The following is a 12,675-nucleotide window of genomic DNA, read 5'->3' as shown; positions in this document are numbered from 1 at the left end:
CCTTTTCCTGTAGCCATACATAAAAGGGAGTTGGGGGGGAATGTGAATGTTAAAGCTGCAGAGAGAGAAAGTGACCAAATGCTTCAGCTTCTCCCACCCGCTGCAATGGAATCATCCCTTCCTGTCTCTCTCAGGCTGTTTGATGTCGGGGGCCAGAGGTCTGAACGCAAGAAGTGGATCCACTGCTTTGAGGACGTCACAGCAATCATCTTCTGTGTCGCGCTGAGCGGTTATGACCAGGTGCTCCATGAAGACGAAACCACGGTGAGTGCACCCCGCCAGGAGGACGTTGGCCCTGGCCCTCCTCCTCCACCCTTGGTGGCTCGGGGATAAGTAAGTCTGCCGTGGTCCGCTCCAGAACTTGTACCTGGGAGAGAAGAGAAGAGGAAGGGTCCGTTTCAACTGGTGTTGGGCCCAAGCTGGGTAGGCCTTTGGTTAAAACATGCTATGGATACCTGCTTCCCGTTTGACAAAGGCCACTGGTTGTAAATCTACCACTTAACAGTCAATGCAGAAAAAGAAAAAAAAAGAGTGACCATACTCAAGAAGGCCTTGGATTCCCAGAAAAACTCCTGTAGGTTTCTTAAAAGAAATCAGGCTTCAGAAACAAGAACTTTGCCATTGAGTCTGCAGTTGGTCAGAAAGAGCTTATTTATGGCCTTAAAGAAATCAGTCTTTAGGCAAATACAATGGAAACCAGAATCCCTAGCCAGGGTTAGCTCTCTTAGATTTTGCCAAAAGAGGCATTGGTGATTGGGAGCCTAGTTAGAAAAGCCAAGGTCTTCTGGGAGTCCTTGATTCTGGGTAGTCCTAGACCAATAAAACATGGTACCTCTTGAAATGATCTGAGGGCAGCTAGGTAGCACAGTAGACAGAGGGTAGAGGACCTGGGTTCATATTTGGCATCAGACACTTCCTAGCTTTGTGAACCTAGGTGAGTCACTTAATTACCTAATTAATTGCTCATTTGACTAGTCCTTGCCATTCTGTCTTAAAATTGATACTAAGATAGAAGGTAAGGGTTCAAATAAAATTTTTTAAAAAGAAGAAATGTAGTGAAGTGGATAGAGAGCCAGCCTTGTAGCCAGGAAGACCCAGATGCAACTTTCATTTCTGATGTGTCCTAGCTATGTGACCCTAAACAAGTCACTTAATCCTAATTGTCTAACCCTTGCCACTCTTCTGACTTACAAATGACAGAAGGTAAGGACTTAAGAAAAAAAACAACTTGATCTTAATTGACTGGTTAAAGCCCATGTTCTAGTCAGAGGAAAATGATTTGGTACTCTTTGGTACCAGCCTTTATCTAGAAGCAAGAGTTCTTCACCTGGAATCCATGAATTTAAAAAACAAAAAAAACCTTATTATAACTTTATTCAAATGTAATTGGTTTCTCTTGTAATCCTATGTGTTTTAGTTTATGCATTTAAAACAATGGTTCTAGGAAAGGCATTCACAGGCTTCACCAGACTACCAAAGGGTCCATCATGTAAAAAAAGGTTAAGAATTCCCCCATATAGAACAACAATATACTTTCAGTGATGGCAAAGCTGCCTGCCACCTAAATGCTGAGTCAGTCTTCTAGAATCCCAGAGTGTTCTTTAGAAACCATATCCACAGAAGTGGCCCGCCTGCTTCTGTCCGTGTGGCAGCTGTGGAGAGCCAGCGTGGGGTCACGGAGAGAGAGCCCGCCATAGAGCCAGGAAGACCTGGGCTCAGGTCCCCCTTCCAACCCTTTCTGGCTGTGTGTCTCTGGCTGAGTCTTAAAACTTCTCGGCGCCTCAGGTAGCTGCCCAAGATGAAAAGGCACCGATCTGCATTGGCAAATGAGAATTTCCTCATGGGAAGTTTCTTACACAAGTGAAAATCACAGGTTCAGTTGAAAAACAACATTCCCACCCCTCACCCCTGAAAATAACATTTATACTCAGAGCAGCCAATGCAAACTTGAGTGTTCTGAGAGCATTGTCAATGGCAAAAATGGAAAATTGGGGGGTGACATGACTTGTACTTTGAAGGGAGGGGTGGTGGTTGTTTTGTCCATCTGTCTTCAAAATGAAAAGCGAATGGGCCGTTTCTTTTATTGTGTTGCTACGTGCTCTCCACCAGCATTTATGATGGGTCACTCTAATGGGTCTGATGATGATGTGGTGGGGAGATGGAGTGCTATGGGAGAAAGAGCCCTGGACCAGGAGTCAAGAGAGCTGAGGTCTGGTGTTGGTCCTTTTGTCTACTCCTGTGTGACCTTGAACAAGTCACAGTTTCTCTATGCTTTATTTTCTTCATCTGCCAAATCAGGATGATCTTTGCTCTGCCTAATGCCTTGTTGTAAGGATAAAGTATAATTAATGGTAGACATGAATACTTTTTAAAAATGTAAAAGTATGTTAAAAATAATATATGATGGGATTAGTGTTATCTTGTGTGTGTGTGTGTGTGTGTGTGTGTGTGTGTGTGTGTGTGTGTGTAGAGGGGATACTGCTGCTCGGGTAAATTTAAATGGACCAAGTTTGGTTGCTGGGTGATTCATTATGCCCGATAAGTACACATATCCAGAGCAAACTTCATTCCTTGGTACTAATAATACTTGGTACTCTAAAGCTGAGCTGCTATAAAAAATCTTTCAGCATTCAAAAGAAGGTACTTTATTCAGATTCTGCTCTGACAGCTGGAGAGTTGGGCACATGGTTGGGAGTTGGAAGTGGGAAAAATCATAGCTGTTGAAACTCTTGTTGAAATTACTTCATCCTCTGCTTCTATGGCTTCTCCCAGTAAGTTGCCTAGAAAAGATGTCTGACACCACAAATATGTCTTCTGACAATAGCAGGGAATCATTAAAGAAGTGACCTCCTCTTTGGTTGGGTCCATGTGGATTGCTTTCAGGGAAGGAATTGCCCTGGACTTCCTAAAAGCCAATCAATGTTTGCATTATCTTTCATCACTTTGGGTAGTGAAAAGGGACTACACATTCCTGAGGAATAGATGGGTTGGTCCTTTCATTGATCACTCCTCATGAACACCCACAAGGGGCCAACTCTTAAGAGACCCTCTCTGGTGTGGTGGAGGAGACTGTCAAGGTACAATGGAAAGACCTTTGGCCCAGAGGTCCACTGATCTGTCCTAGTCTTGGCTCTCTCACCAATTCACTGCGTGTTTGACAAGACACTTAATCTCATCTCCTCACATGGTATTTGGGGCCTCACAGCCCTTACTATTTCCAAGGTCTTGGCATCGTACATCCAAGTAGTCACCTTAATGCTTTATACCTTTAGCAATAACTGAAGCTGCCTGACTTGCAAGTTCATAGAGACTTTGGACAGTGTAAAGTGGATTTCAGGCAGATGTGCATTGTAAGGAGAATAGACAAAGATTGTTTCTTTTGAAATGGAATGTTTTGGGGAGCTGAATGGATTGGAAGAGGCTGGGATAAGCAACTGGAAGTTGGAGTGGCTTAGATAGGGCTAGTTGGGCCAGAATGGACTGGACAGGAGATTGGATGGCCTTGGGATCAGGTATAACAGGCTGGAAGATGGAGACTGGATTGAGTTGTTGGATGGTTCTAATTGACTAGATGTAATATCCGACGTATCAAAAAAAGGTCCTCATGATTGATGAAACCGAGCTTATAGTCACATTAAAAGTGCAAAGGGGCTCTAGCTTAGAAGTCACTTGTATCACAAACATATTTCTAGAACTAAGTGAGGTTTGGGGTGGAAAAAAGGGTTCAAAAGTCCAACTGAACCTTTAAAAGTGGCTCTGTGGCAGCAAAATGACATCTGGGCAGCACCAATACATACGCACCATGCCATCTGGGTTATGCTACAGGTGACCTGGTGCCTCTGAACTAAATCCTGGTGGATCCAGATTCTAAAGGCATCTATCCAAGGTTGTCCTAAATTAGGTGTGGAATCCAGAATTTCATTCCAATTCCTACCATGCTTTCATGATTCTGGGAATTCTCAGCAGTTTTATCTCTTCTCTGCCATTTATAAGCTAATGATGAGAGTTCCTGGCAAATATATTTCTCTCCTTAGTTCTGTCTTTTCCTTCCTGTCCTCCCCCATGGCCTTGACTTTCTAATATTCTTTCTGCCTCTTCACTCCTAACCAGAACCCAAGGAGAGACTGAAGGGAGGAGTAGCAAGGTTGATTGATTGGTTGATGAAAGGGAACAATCCCAGTTCCTTTCTTGTCCCCCCCTTCAGACTTTGAGTGGAACTAAAAGGAAAGTCTCCTCCCACATTCCTCCCTTCCCAACAACCTCACCCCTTAAAGAATGTCATTTTTTTTATTTGAGCTCTCAAGGTATCAAGAACAAAATGCCATCTCCAGAAAAAGGGATCTGAGAACTTTTCTAGTGCATTAATACTGACCCCTTCTTCCCTCAATGAACAAATGGAGCCAAGAACTAGCAGCACTAGAAATGGCCAGGTTTTTTGAGATTGGCTGATTTGTCCTGGTAGCATCTTGTCAGGGAAAAAAAAACAGTGAGTTCTGGCTGGCCCAAAGGAGAAGGCTTGGGGCCAGGCTGGCTCGGGCACATGCTTCCCTCCTTGCCAGGTTGTGTCCTGATTCATGCCTCTAAGGGTGGTGGAGTCACCTCATGTTGAGAAGTCCTTGAATCATCTCCAGGCCTCATCCTATACACTTGGGACCTTCTGGGATGCTAATGCTTTCCAGGGCAGCTAGACTCACATTTGCACCAACCTCTGACCTGCTCACCAAGTTCAGAGATGAGAGTTAGAATGGGAAGAAGGGGATAAGGGAGCTAGAGTGAGGAAACAAGTTTCGGAGAACCAACCTCCCCATGGGCAGCTAGGTAGCACAGTGTGTAGAATGCTGGATTTGGAGCCAGGAAGACCTGAGTTCAAATCCCACCTTAGACACTAGTTGTGTGATTCTAGGCAAATCATTTAACCTCTATTTGCCTATATAAAAAATGGGGATAATAATAAATAATTAAAAAATAAATGTTGGGAGGATCAAATGAGATAATACATATAAAGTGCTTTGGAAATCTTAAAGTGCTATATACATATTAACTCATCAACAATTCACTATTATGTATAGTCTATATCTAATAGAGGCATTGGCTAAATTCTGTGCCTGGCTTAGGAGGGGAGATGAGAGAGAGAGAGATGTGTATAGACATACCCACCTTTTATTTATATACATATGTAGATATAGGAAATAAGGTCCGAGCACTATGGAGCTTACAGCATGATGGGGGAAAAGGGTAGCCATACATGACCACCCCACTAGCTGCAGAAAAAGCTCATCCATACAGTCTGTGGGCTCCAGCTTCAGGCCTCCAGCACAAACTTGATCTTTGGAGATCCACTGGGAAGAGAGGTTTGTGGATCCCTCTTTTCTACAAAAAGGAAGAAGAATAAAGCCTGAGCTGCCATCCACTCACTGGAAGTACCCAGAGGCCTCCTACCCCAGCCCAAGGAGCTGCTTCTGGCTGAGTTGTGGGCCAGGGACTTGTAAAACGAGACACTTTTCTCTGTTCACATAATACCCACTAGCACAACACAGACTTCCAGGGGTGTGGGCCCTGGACCATAACTTGTCCCATCCAGGGACAGAATCCAATCTCCAGTGCACCCTGCCTGCCATCACCCTGGGACTCTGGGGTACCTCTCGTCCTTTCCTGGAGAGCACAGCTCTGGCATCAGCCCCTCGATCCAAATGTCTCCAGCTCTCTGCACACTGCAGCCTTTCCTCCACTACCTGCTCCTATCTTCCCCAACAAAGACCAAAAGCTGAGCATATTTTGAGAGAGCCACCAAATCTGTCAGGTATGAAGCCCTTTCCTTGAATCGAGCCAACCCCATTAAGAGTTGAAAGCAGCAGAGGTTTGGGACCATGCGGGGTGACTTTGCTGTGAATTCCCCTCCTTCCCCTGGAATCCCTCCCTTGGCTTGCATTTGTCCTTTTGATCATCCTCTTTCAGTCTTCCTCTCCATATCCCATAGCTGCAAAGCTATTCTGGCTTCTCTGTAGTTAAACCTCCGTGCTCATTGGCCAGCAAGTTACTATTCTCCCCCAAACCATGAGCTGATGTGGACAGGTTAGCCTACCGACCCCACAGTCCAGCCCTACTGATTTTCATGTGTTTTTTTTTCTATTATTGTTTCTGCCTTTTGCTACCCCCTCCTCCTTTTTTTTTTTAATTTGGTTTTGTGGGTTTGTTTTTTTTCGTCTCCCAACTTTTTCTTGGATCATCATCCAGAGAAATGCATCCCCCTCAAAATCCACTGATCAATTCCCCATCAGTCACAGCCCAGCCAGGTTAAAAATGGCTCCCCGGCTGGGTAGAAGTCACAGCAAGATCATTACCGAGATGTCAGTACCCCCTTGGTGTCTGCTTCCAACTCTGGATTAATTCGAGGATCTCTCCGGTCCTTGGTTAATGACATCCAACTGAATGCGTGCAACCTCCAAACCCCGCTGGCCAAATGGAATGAGAACATGATAAAGAAATCTGCATGAGCCATGTTTCCATGTAGATATGTTCAACGGGCCACCGTAGACTCCCTCCCCTCTACATGCATGATGCATGACCACATGTATTTCTATAGACATAAACGGAAACCCTTTAGACCCCCTCAGCCCCGCCCTCCCCGTCACGCCCCTGAGACAGCCCCACCGCGGCCCCGCTGCCCTTGCCTGTGTGTTGAATGGAGTAGGGACCGCATCCGTGCCCGTCCGTGTGGACCATTCCGTAGCCGTCCTGCCCCGGCCGCGCCTCGCGCAGCCTCGATCTACTTTCCCTTCGCTTTTCTCGTTGTCGGTGGTGATTCGGCTGGCTTGGATCCCTGTGCATGTCGGGCCGCCCTGGCGAGCCTGCCTTCCCCTCACGCGCCTCTCTGCTCTGTTCCAGAACCGCATGCACGAGTCCCTCAAGCTGTTTGACAGCATCTGCAACAACAAGTGGTTCACAGACACGTCCATCATCCTCTTCCTGAACAAGAAGGACATCTTTGAAGAGAAAATCAAGACGTCTCCACTGACCATCTGCTTTCCCGAATACACAGGTAAATGGGGGGCGGGGCGCCTAGCAGAATGACTTCTTCAGGGAGACACAGAAAACAGAGTATTGGGGGACGTAGACTCCAAGCGATCACCCTGGTGCAAATAGCAATAATATGGAGATAGGTCTTGATCCATGACACATGTTAAAACCAGTGGAATTGCGTGTTGGCTACGGGAGGGGAGGGGGAGGAGAGGAGGGAAAGAACAGAATCATGTAACCATGGAAACATATTTTTAATTAATCAATTTTAAAAATTGAAAGAAAAGAGCATATTAGGGTCAGCTCTCCATTATCTGGACTCATACTTAAAATGGGCGTACCTTAATCCAGCGGAATTGCTGATCGGCTCCCAGAGAGGGGAGGGAAGAGAGGAGGGAGAGAAAATGAATCCTGTAACCATGGGAAAATATTCTAATTAATACATTTTAAATGGGCACACCTGGCCAGCGGCAGGGAAAGCCAGCCACTGTTTGTCATCGGCCCCAGATCACAGCAGCCTGAGGAAGCCTGGAGCTCAAGTCCTGCCTCCTACATGGAGCTGTCTGTAAGATCTTGGGCAAGTCATTTAAGATCGTGGAGCTCAAAGCAATTTTTGAAGGCTATACGTGGACCTGCATTGGTAGAGGAAATCTCCTTATCTGGGGCAGGTAGCTCCAGGCCTGAAGCAGGGAAGGCTGGAGTTCAAATGTGACTACAGACACTTATTAGCAATGAGATTCTGGGCAAGTCACTTAACTCTATTTGCCCCAGTTACCCCTTTTATAAAATGGGGATAATAATAGCAGCTGCCTCCCAGGGCAGTGGTGAGGATGGAATGACATCCTAAAAAAAAGCACTTAGCATAATATCTGACATATATTGGGCACTTACCTAAACGCTGGCTTTGATGACTGTCATTTACAGAAGGGACCTTAAAATCTCCTTATTTTACTGATGAGAGATTGAGGCCCAGCCTAGTAAAGTGATTTGCTTATAGTCTGAAGCAAAATTTGATCTCGGGCCTTTGACTCCAAAGACAGCGCTCTTTCCACTGTACCAGTTCTCTACATCAACAAAATTCCTTCATCCTTTCCCTGTATTCCTTTAGAGAATGGCAAAGTGGAAAAGTTTCTGAATTTGGAAACCAACCACCTGAGTTGGAGTCCCAGCTAAACCACTTACTACCTAGGAGTCTGTGGGCAAATTGCTTTCCCTCTTGAGGCCTCAGTGTCCTTCTCTGTGTAAAGAAGATCGGACTAAATGGGTCACCAAGACCCCTTCCAGCTTTACATGCTCTGATCCTCTGATTTGCACAGAAATTCTTAGTCACTGACAGTAAATAATCATTAGAAATAGTAAGCAATTTCTGACCCCAGGAAATGAGTACTGTAGCTCAGAGAGCACACAGGTGCCCCTAAGGCAACCCAGTGGAGGGAGGGCACCAGTGTCATGAGAAGGGGGCACAGTAGAGGGTCCCCTGAGGCAGACGTCTCCAGTGTCTCCACCCTGGAGACCCCTGCCTTAGCCTTTGGTGGTCAGAGAGGAAGGGGCCTATTTCCAAATGGAGATATGACATGACCAGTTGGTATTATGTGGAAAGACAGCAAGGCCCAAGATGCATGTCAGAACTTCCTCATGCTATTTGGATCTCTCAGTACACATTTTCCAGGAGGGGGCAACAAAAAGAGTGGGGCAGTTAGAGCTGAGTGAGGTTAGCTAAGAAGGCTTCCTGATGGTGAGGATTATACAGCATTTAGGAGGGTACAGAATGATGATTAACACAAAGAGCACTGGATTTGGAGCCAGAAGGTTTGTATTCAAATCTGGCCTCTGTTCCTTACTCTCTGTGTGACTAGGGGGCAATTTACATGACTTCTCTGAGCTTCAGTTTCTTATTGCTCTAAAATGAGAAGGATCAGGGGGCAGCTGGGTTGCTCAGTGGATTGAGAGCCAGGCCTAGAAATGGGAGGTCCTAGGTTCAAATCTGCCTCAGACACTTCCCAGCTGTGTGACCCTGGGCAAGTCACTTGACCCCCATTGCCTAGCCCTTACCACTCTTCTGCCTTGGAGCCAATACATAGTATTGACTCCAAGAAGGAAGGTAAGGGTTTTAAAAATAAAATAAAATAAATAAAAATAAAAATAAAACAAGAAGGATTAGACTGGATGAACCCCAAGTTCCCTTTTAGCTCCATAGTCTGTATGGTCTCTGTACCCTCTGGCTGAGGTCAGTGGGGTCCTGCATCCTTCATTTGCCTTTTCTGAGCTCTGTCTGCCTCCTACCTTCAAGAGGCCTTTATCTCCCTTTAGAGTGGGAGAAAGCAGCTACAGAAGCCTAAGGAACCCACACCTCCAGATTTGGGAGGAACCAGGGGATGAGGGAAAGTATACAGTGGTGAAACCACCCACAGGATGGGCCAAATGGACAGATCCTAGATTATATCCCTGGATTATAAACACTCAAGAGGTCCCATTCTATTTATCCTGTTAGGAGAGTAGCTCAAATAAAATGACCCATTGAAACTAGGCCCCACTAAAGGTGCTATTGGGCCCCATGGGACATGTTTACCAGAGACTTTCTAGTGTCAACTATCAGTGATGACTATTTTTAATATATCAGATCCTGATAGCGGATCATCTTAAGGTATGGGGGTAGCCAGAGTCTGGGAACATGACCTAGAACTCCACAGAGAACATAAACTACCCTGAGTAAATGTAAAAAGAATGTAAAAGAAGCTCCAGCTATCCCATGAGAGAACTTTCACGTGGCCCTAGGCCATCCCTGGCACTATTCCTTCTTTGCTCCTTTTCTTTATAATACCTGACCTGACCTGGGGTTGGTCCTGTTGCCACCCAGGACAACTGGCCTCTTGTAAGTAAGTTCCCCAATTAGCCCAAATAAACCTAAACCTATTGATAATCAAATTGGCAGGGAGTCCCTCTTCCTTTGGAATCCTAGGATCTCTGGATATGCCATCCTACAATTGGCATAATTGGCACAGAACAAATCTGCCCCCTTACATTTTGCATAGGTGCCTATGTCTGCCCCTCCTATAATATTACATGTAACCCAGCTTCTCCTCCTCTGTCTCCAGTAATGGGAATGCCACAGGCAGGGGACCACAAAGAGTCATCAGTCCATCAGCTACTAAGAAAAGGCTAAGATAAAGGCTAGGCCATGGAAAACATGAAACTTTTTTTAAATTAATCTGAAATCTAATGAGCCCTGTCACCCTCACCCTCTGTTCATACATGCAGAACAGAGTAAAGGGTCACAGGATCACCAATCTGTGGAGAGGACCTCAGACGTCATTTAAGCATGGATTTAGAATTATAGATTTAAAACCAGAAGGGACCTTAAAGGACTTTAAAAGTACAATCGTTCATTTTACAAATGAGATCACTGAACCCAAAGAAGTTAAGTTACTTGGCCAGAGTCATATAATAAAACACATTAAATTATAATAATTATTATATTACATAGTATATTACCTAGTAAATATTTATTACCTATTATAAACATAACCAGGATATGAACTCAGGTCCTTGGAGCCAATGCTCATCCTACTCAGCTAGGCTTCCCTTGATGGAACTTTTGGGCCTATGGACCATGGTGACATAGACCCACTGTACCACCTTGCAAAAAGGACAATGTTTTGCAGAACTAGCTCTAGCATTGTCCTGAGGTGATTTAGTTATCAAGTAAAGGGAATATGTGTGCCTTTGAAAATATACCATTTAGGGGGCAGCTGGGTGGCTCAGTGGATTGAGAGCCAGGCCTAGAGACAGGAGATCTGAACTCAGACACTTCCTAGCTGCATAACCCTGAGCAAATCACTTAATCCCCATTGCCTAGCCCTTACTACTCTTCTGCCTTAGAACCAATACACAGTCTTGACTCTAAGATGGAAGGTAAGGGTTTAAATATATCCATATAGGGGCAGCTGGGTAGCTCAGTGGATTGAGAGCCAGGCCTAGAGACTGGAGGTCCTAGGTTCAAATCCGGTCTCAGACACTTCCCAGCTGTGTGACCCTGGGCAAGTCACTTGACCCCCATTGCCTACCCTTACCACTCTTCCACCTATAAGTCAATACACAGAAGTTAAGGGTTTAAAAATTTAAAAAAAATATATATATCCATATATTCAAATATATAGATAATAAAATATAAATATATATGTATATGTATATATATGTATGTATATATATATACCATTTCTTTAACAGATAACAGAAAGGAAGTGTTGCCTAATGAATAGAGAGCCAGTCTTAGAGTCGAGAAAACCCAGGTTCAGTGCCTGACTGGCATTCTGGCTTTGTGACTCTGGGCAAAGCATCTAACTCCTCTGTGCACTAAGCAATTCTTAAAGCCTGGGAGGTAGAGAAGAGATGCAACCTTCATTGATGGAGAGTTTCCTCACCCGGGAGTTCTCTGTACCAATGAAATCACTGGTTTACTCTTTTCTCCCTCTGGAGAGATCCCATTTTTGAAGGCTATTAACGATGGCTGAGCTACCATCTAGTTTTCTCAGGTCTGGGGCTTGATAAAGGAGAAGGGAGGTGTGTCTCTACATGTTACCTCAAACCCAATTCATTGTGCCAGATGTTGGGGTCCCATACATATGCACAAATTTCTTCCCACTCTCAGCCAGAGCAGATGATGAGATACTTGGTCCTCAGGCAGCAAGATCTCCCTAACTTCTAAGTGTCTCTGAATGCTCTGCCCCTAAACATTCTTCCCCTGGAGCACTTACCTATCTAGTTACACCCCAGGAATTGGAGCCCTTTCTGAGATGTATGACATGGCAGGCCCATCAGCCCCACTGCTCTTATGGAAGCCATTTTACCATTAATGTAAATGTGCCTTTATGTCACATATGATACCTAATAGATCATTGGATGTTAGGTCCTGAGATAAAAAGACCTCTGTGCCAAGGCCAGTTGAAGGGCTTTGCTCTCCCTAATCAGGCATGAGGACCTGGCCACAAGAGCATGTCTGACCAGTTTGGATCCAAGTTTAAGAGAAAAATGTAGATGTTAGATAAGGGATCACCCTACCTGTGCCCTAGAACCCAGAATAGCAACCAAGATCTCCTTCTTCGGATCAATATTTGCAGCCATCACAACCTGGTAATGTCAGTGGGTTTTTGGTCGTAAAGAAAACAATTCATGATTTCCTTTGAAGTGGCAGGAATAAATATAAAATTGAACTAACCCCCCTCCAGAAGTTGAAAAGTAAATTGCGAAGCTAAGCCCCAAAACTCCTTCTCCCCAAAGATATGACCCTTCTTTATATTGTTCCAACCAACTTAAATCTGACTTCCAACGAAATCCAGCTATGCCCCCAGCCTCTGGGCTGTGTCAGCAAACCTTCTCTTCCAGAATTCCGTTGAGACAAGGTTGATGCTATAAAACTGATTTACTAAGAAATTTCAGAAAGAAAGGAAATAAAATAAAATAAAGTACGGAAGATTAGAGCTCCTGTAATATAAAGAAGGAGCAAGAATCTTCAGTTTAACCTCATCTAACCCTATCTACAGAGTCGTATTCTCCACCTTGGTTTCTGCAAAGAGCTCCTAGCAAAAAAGAAAAAAGGTGGGCGAGTAGTGGGGGAAGAGTACTGCTCCTGCTTCCAAAAGAAAAGCATTTCTTGGAAAG

At 44.8% G+C, this 12,675-nt stretch overlaps 1 protein-coding gene across 3 annotated transcripts in view; it reads left to right on the top strand.

Annotated features, from left to right (window-relative positions):
• Positions 1 to 12,675, top strand: part of LOC123237302 (guanine nucleotide-binding protein G(o) subunit alpha) — a 237,441-nt gene that overhangs the window by 220,445 nt on the left and 4,321 nt on the right. For all 3 annotated transcript variants that reach the window (XM_044664135.1, XM_044664136.1, XM_044664137.1), the window contains 2 exons: positions 135 to 264; positions 6,886 to 7,039. In XM_044664135.1, coding sequence (XP_044520070.1) covers positions 135 to 264; positions 6,886 to 7,039 — 284 coding nt within the window. The remainder of the gene's footprint in view (positions 1 to 134; positions 265 to 6,885; positions 7,040 to 12,675) is intronic.

This window comes from Gracilinanus agilis, chromosome 2, assembly GCF_016433145.1.
Source record: "Gracilinanus agilis isolate LMUSP501 chromosome 2, AgileGrace, whole genome shotgun sequence".
In the NCBI taxonomy this organism is placed as follows: domain Eukaryota; kingdom Metazoa; phylum Chordata; class Mammalia; order Didelphimorphia; family Didelphidae; genus Gracilinanus; species Gracilinanus agilis.
This window is presented reverse-complemented; position numbering and strand designations above follow the sequence as displayed.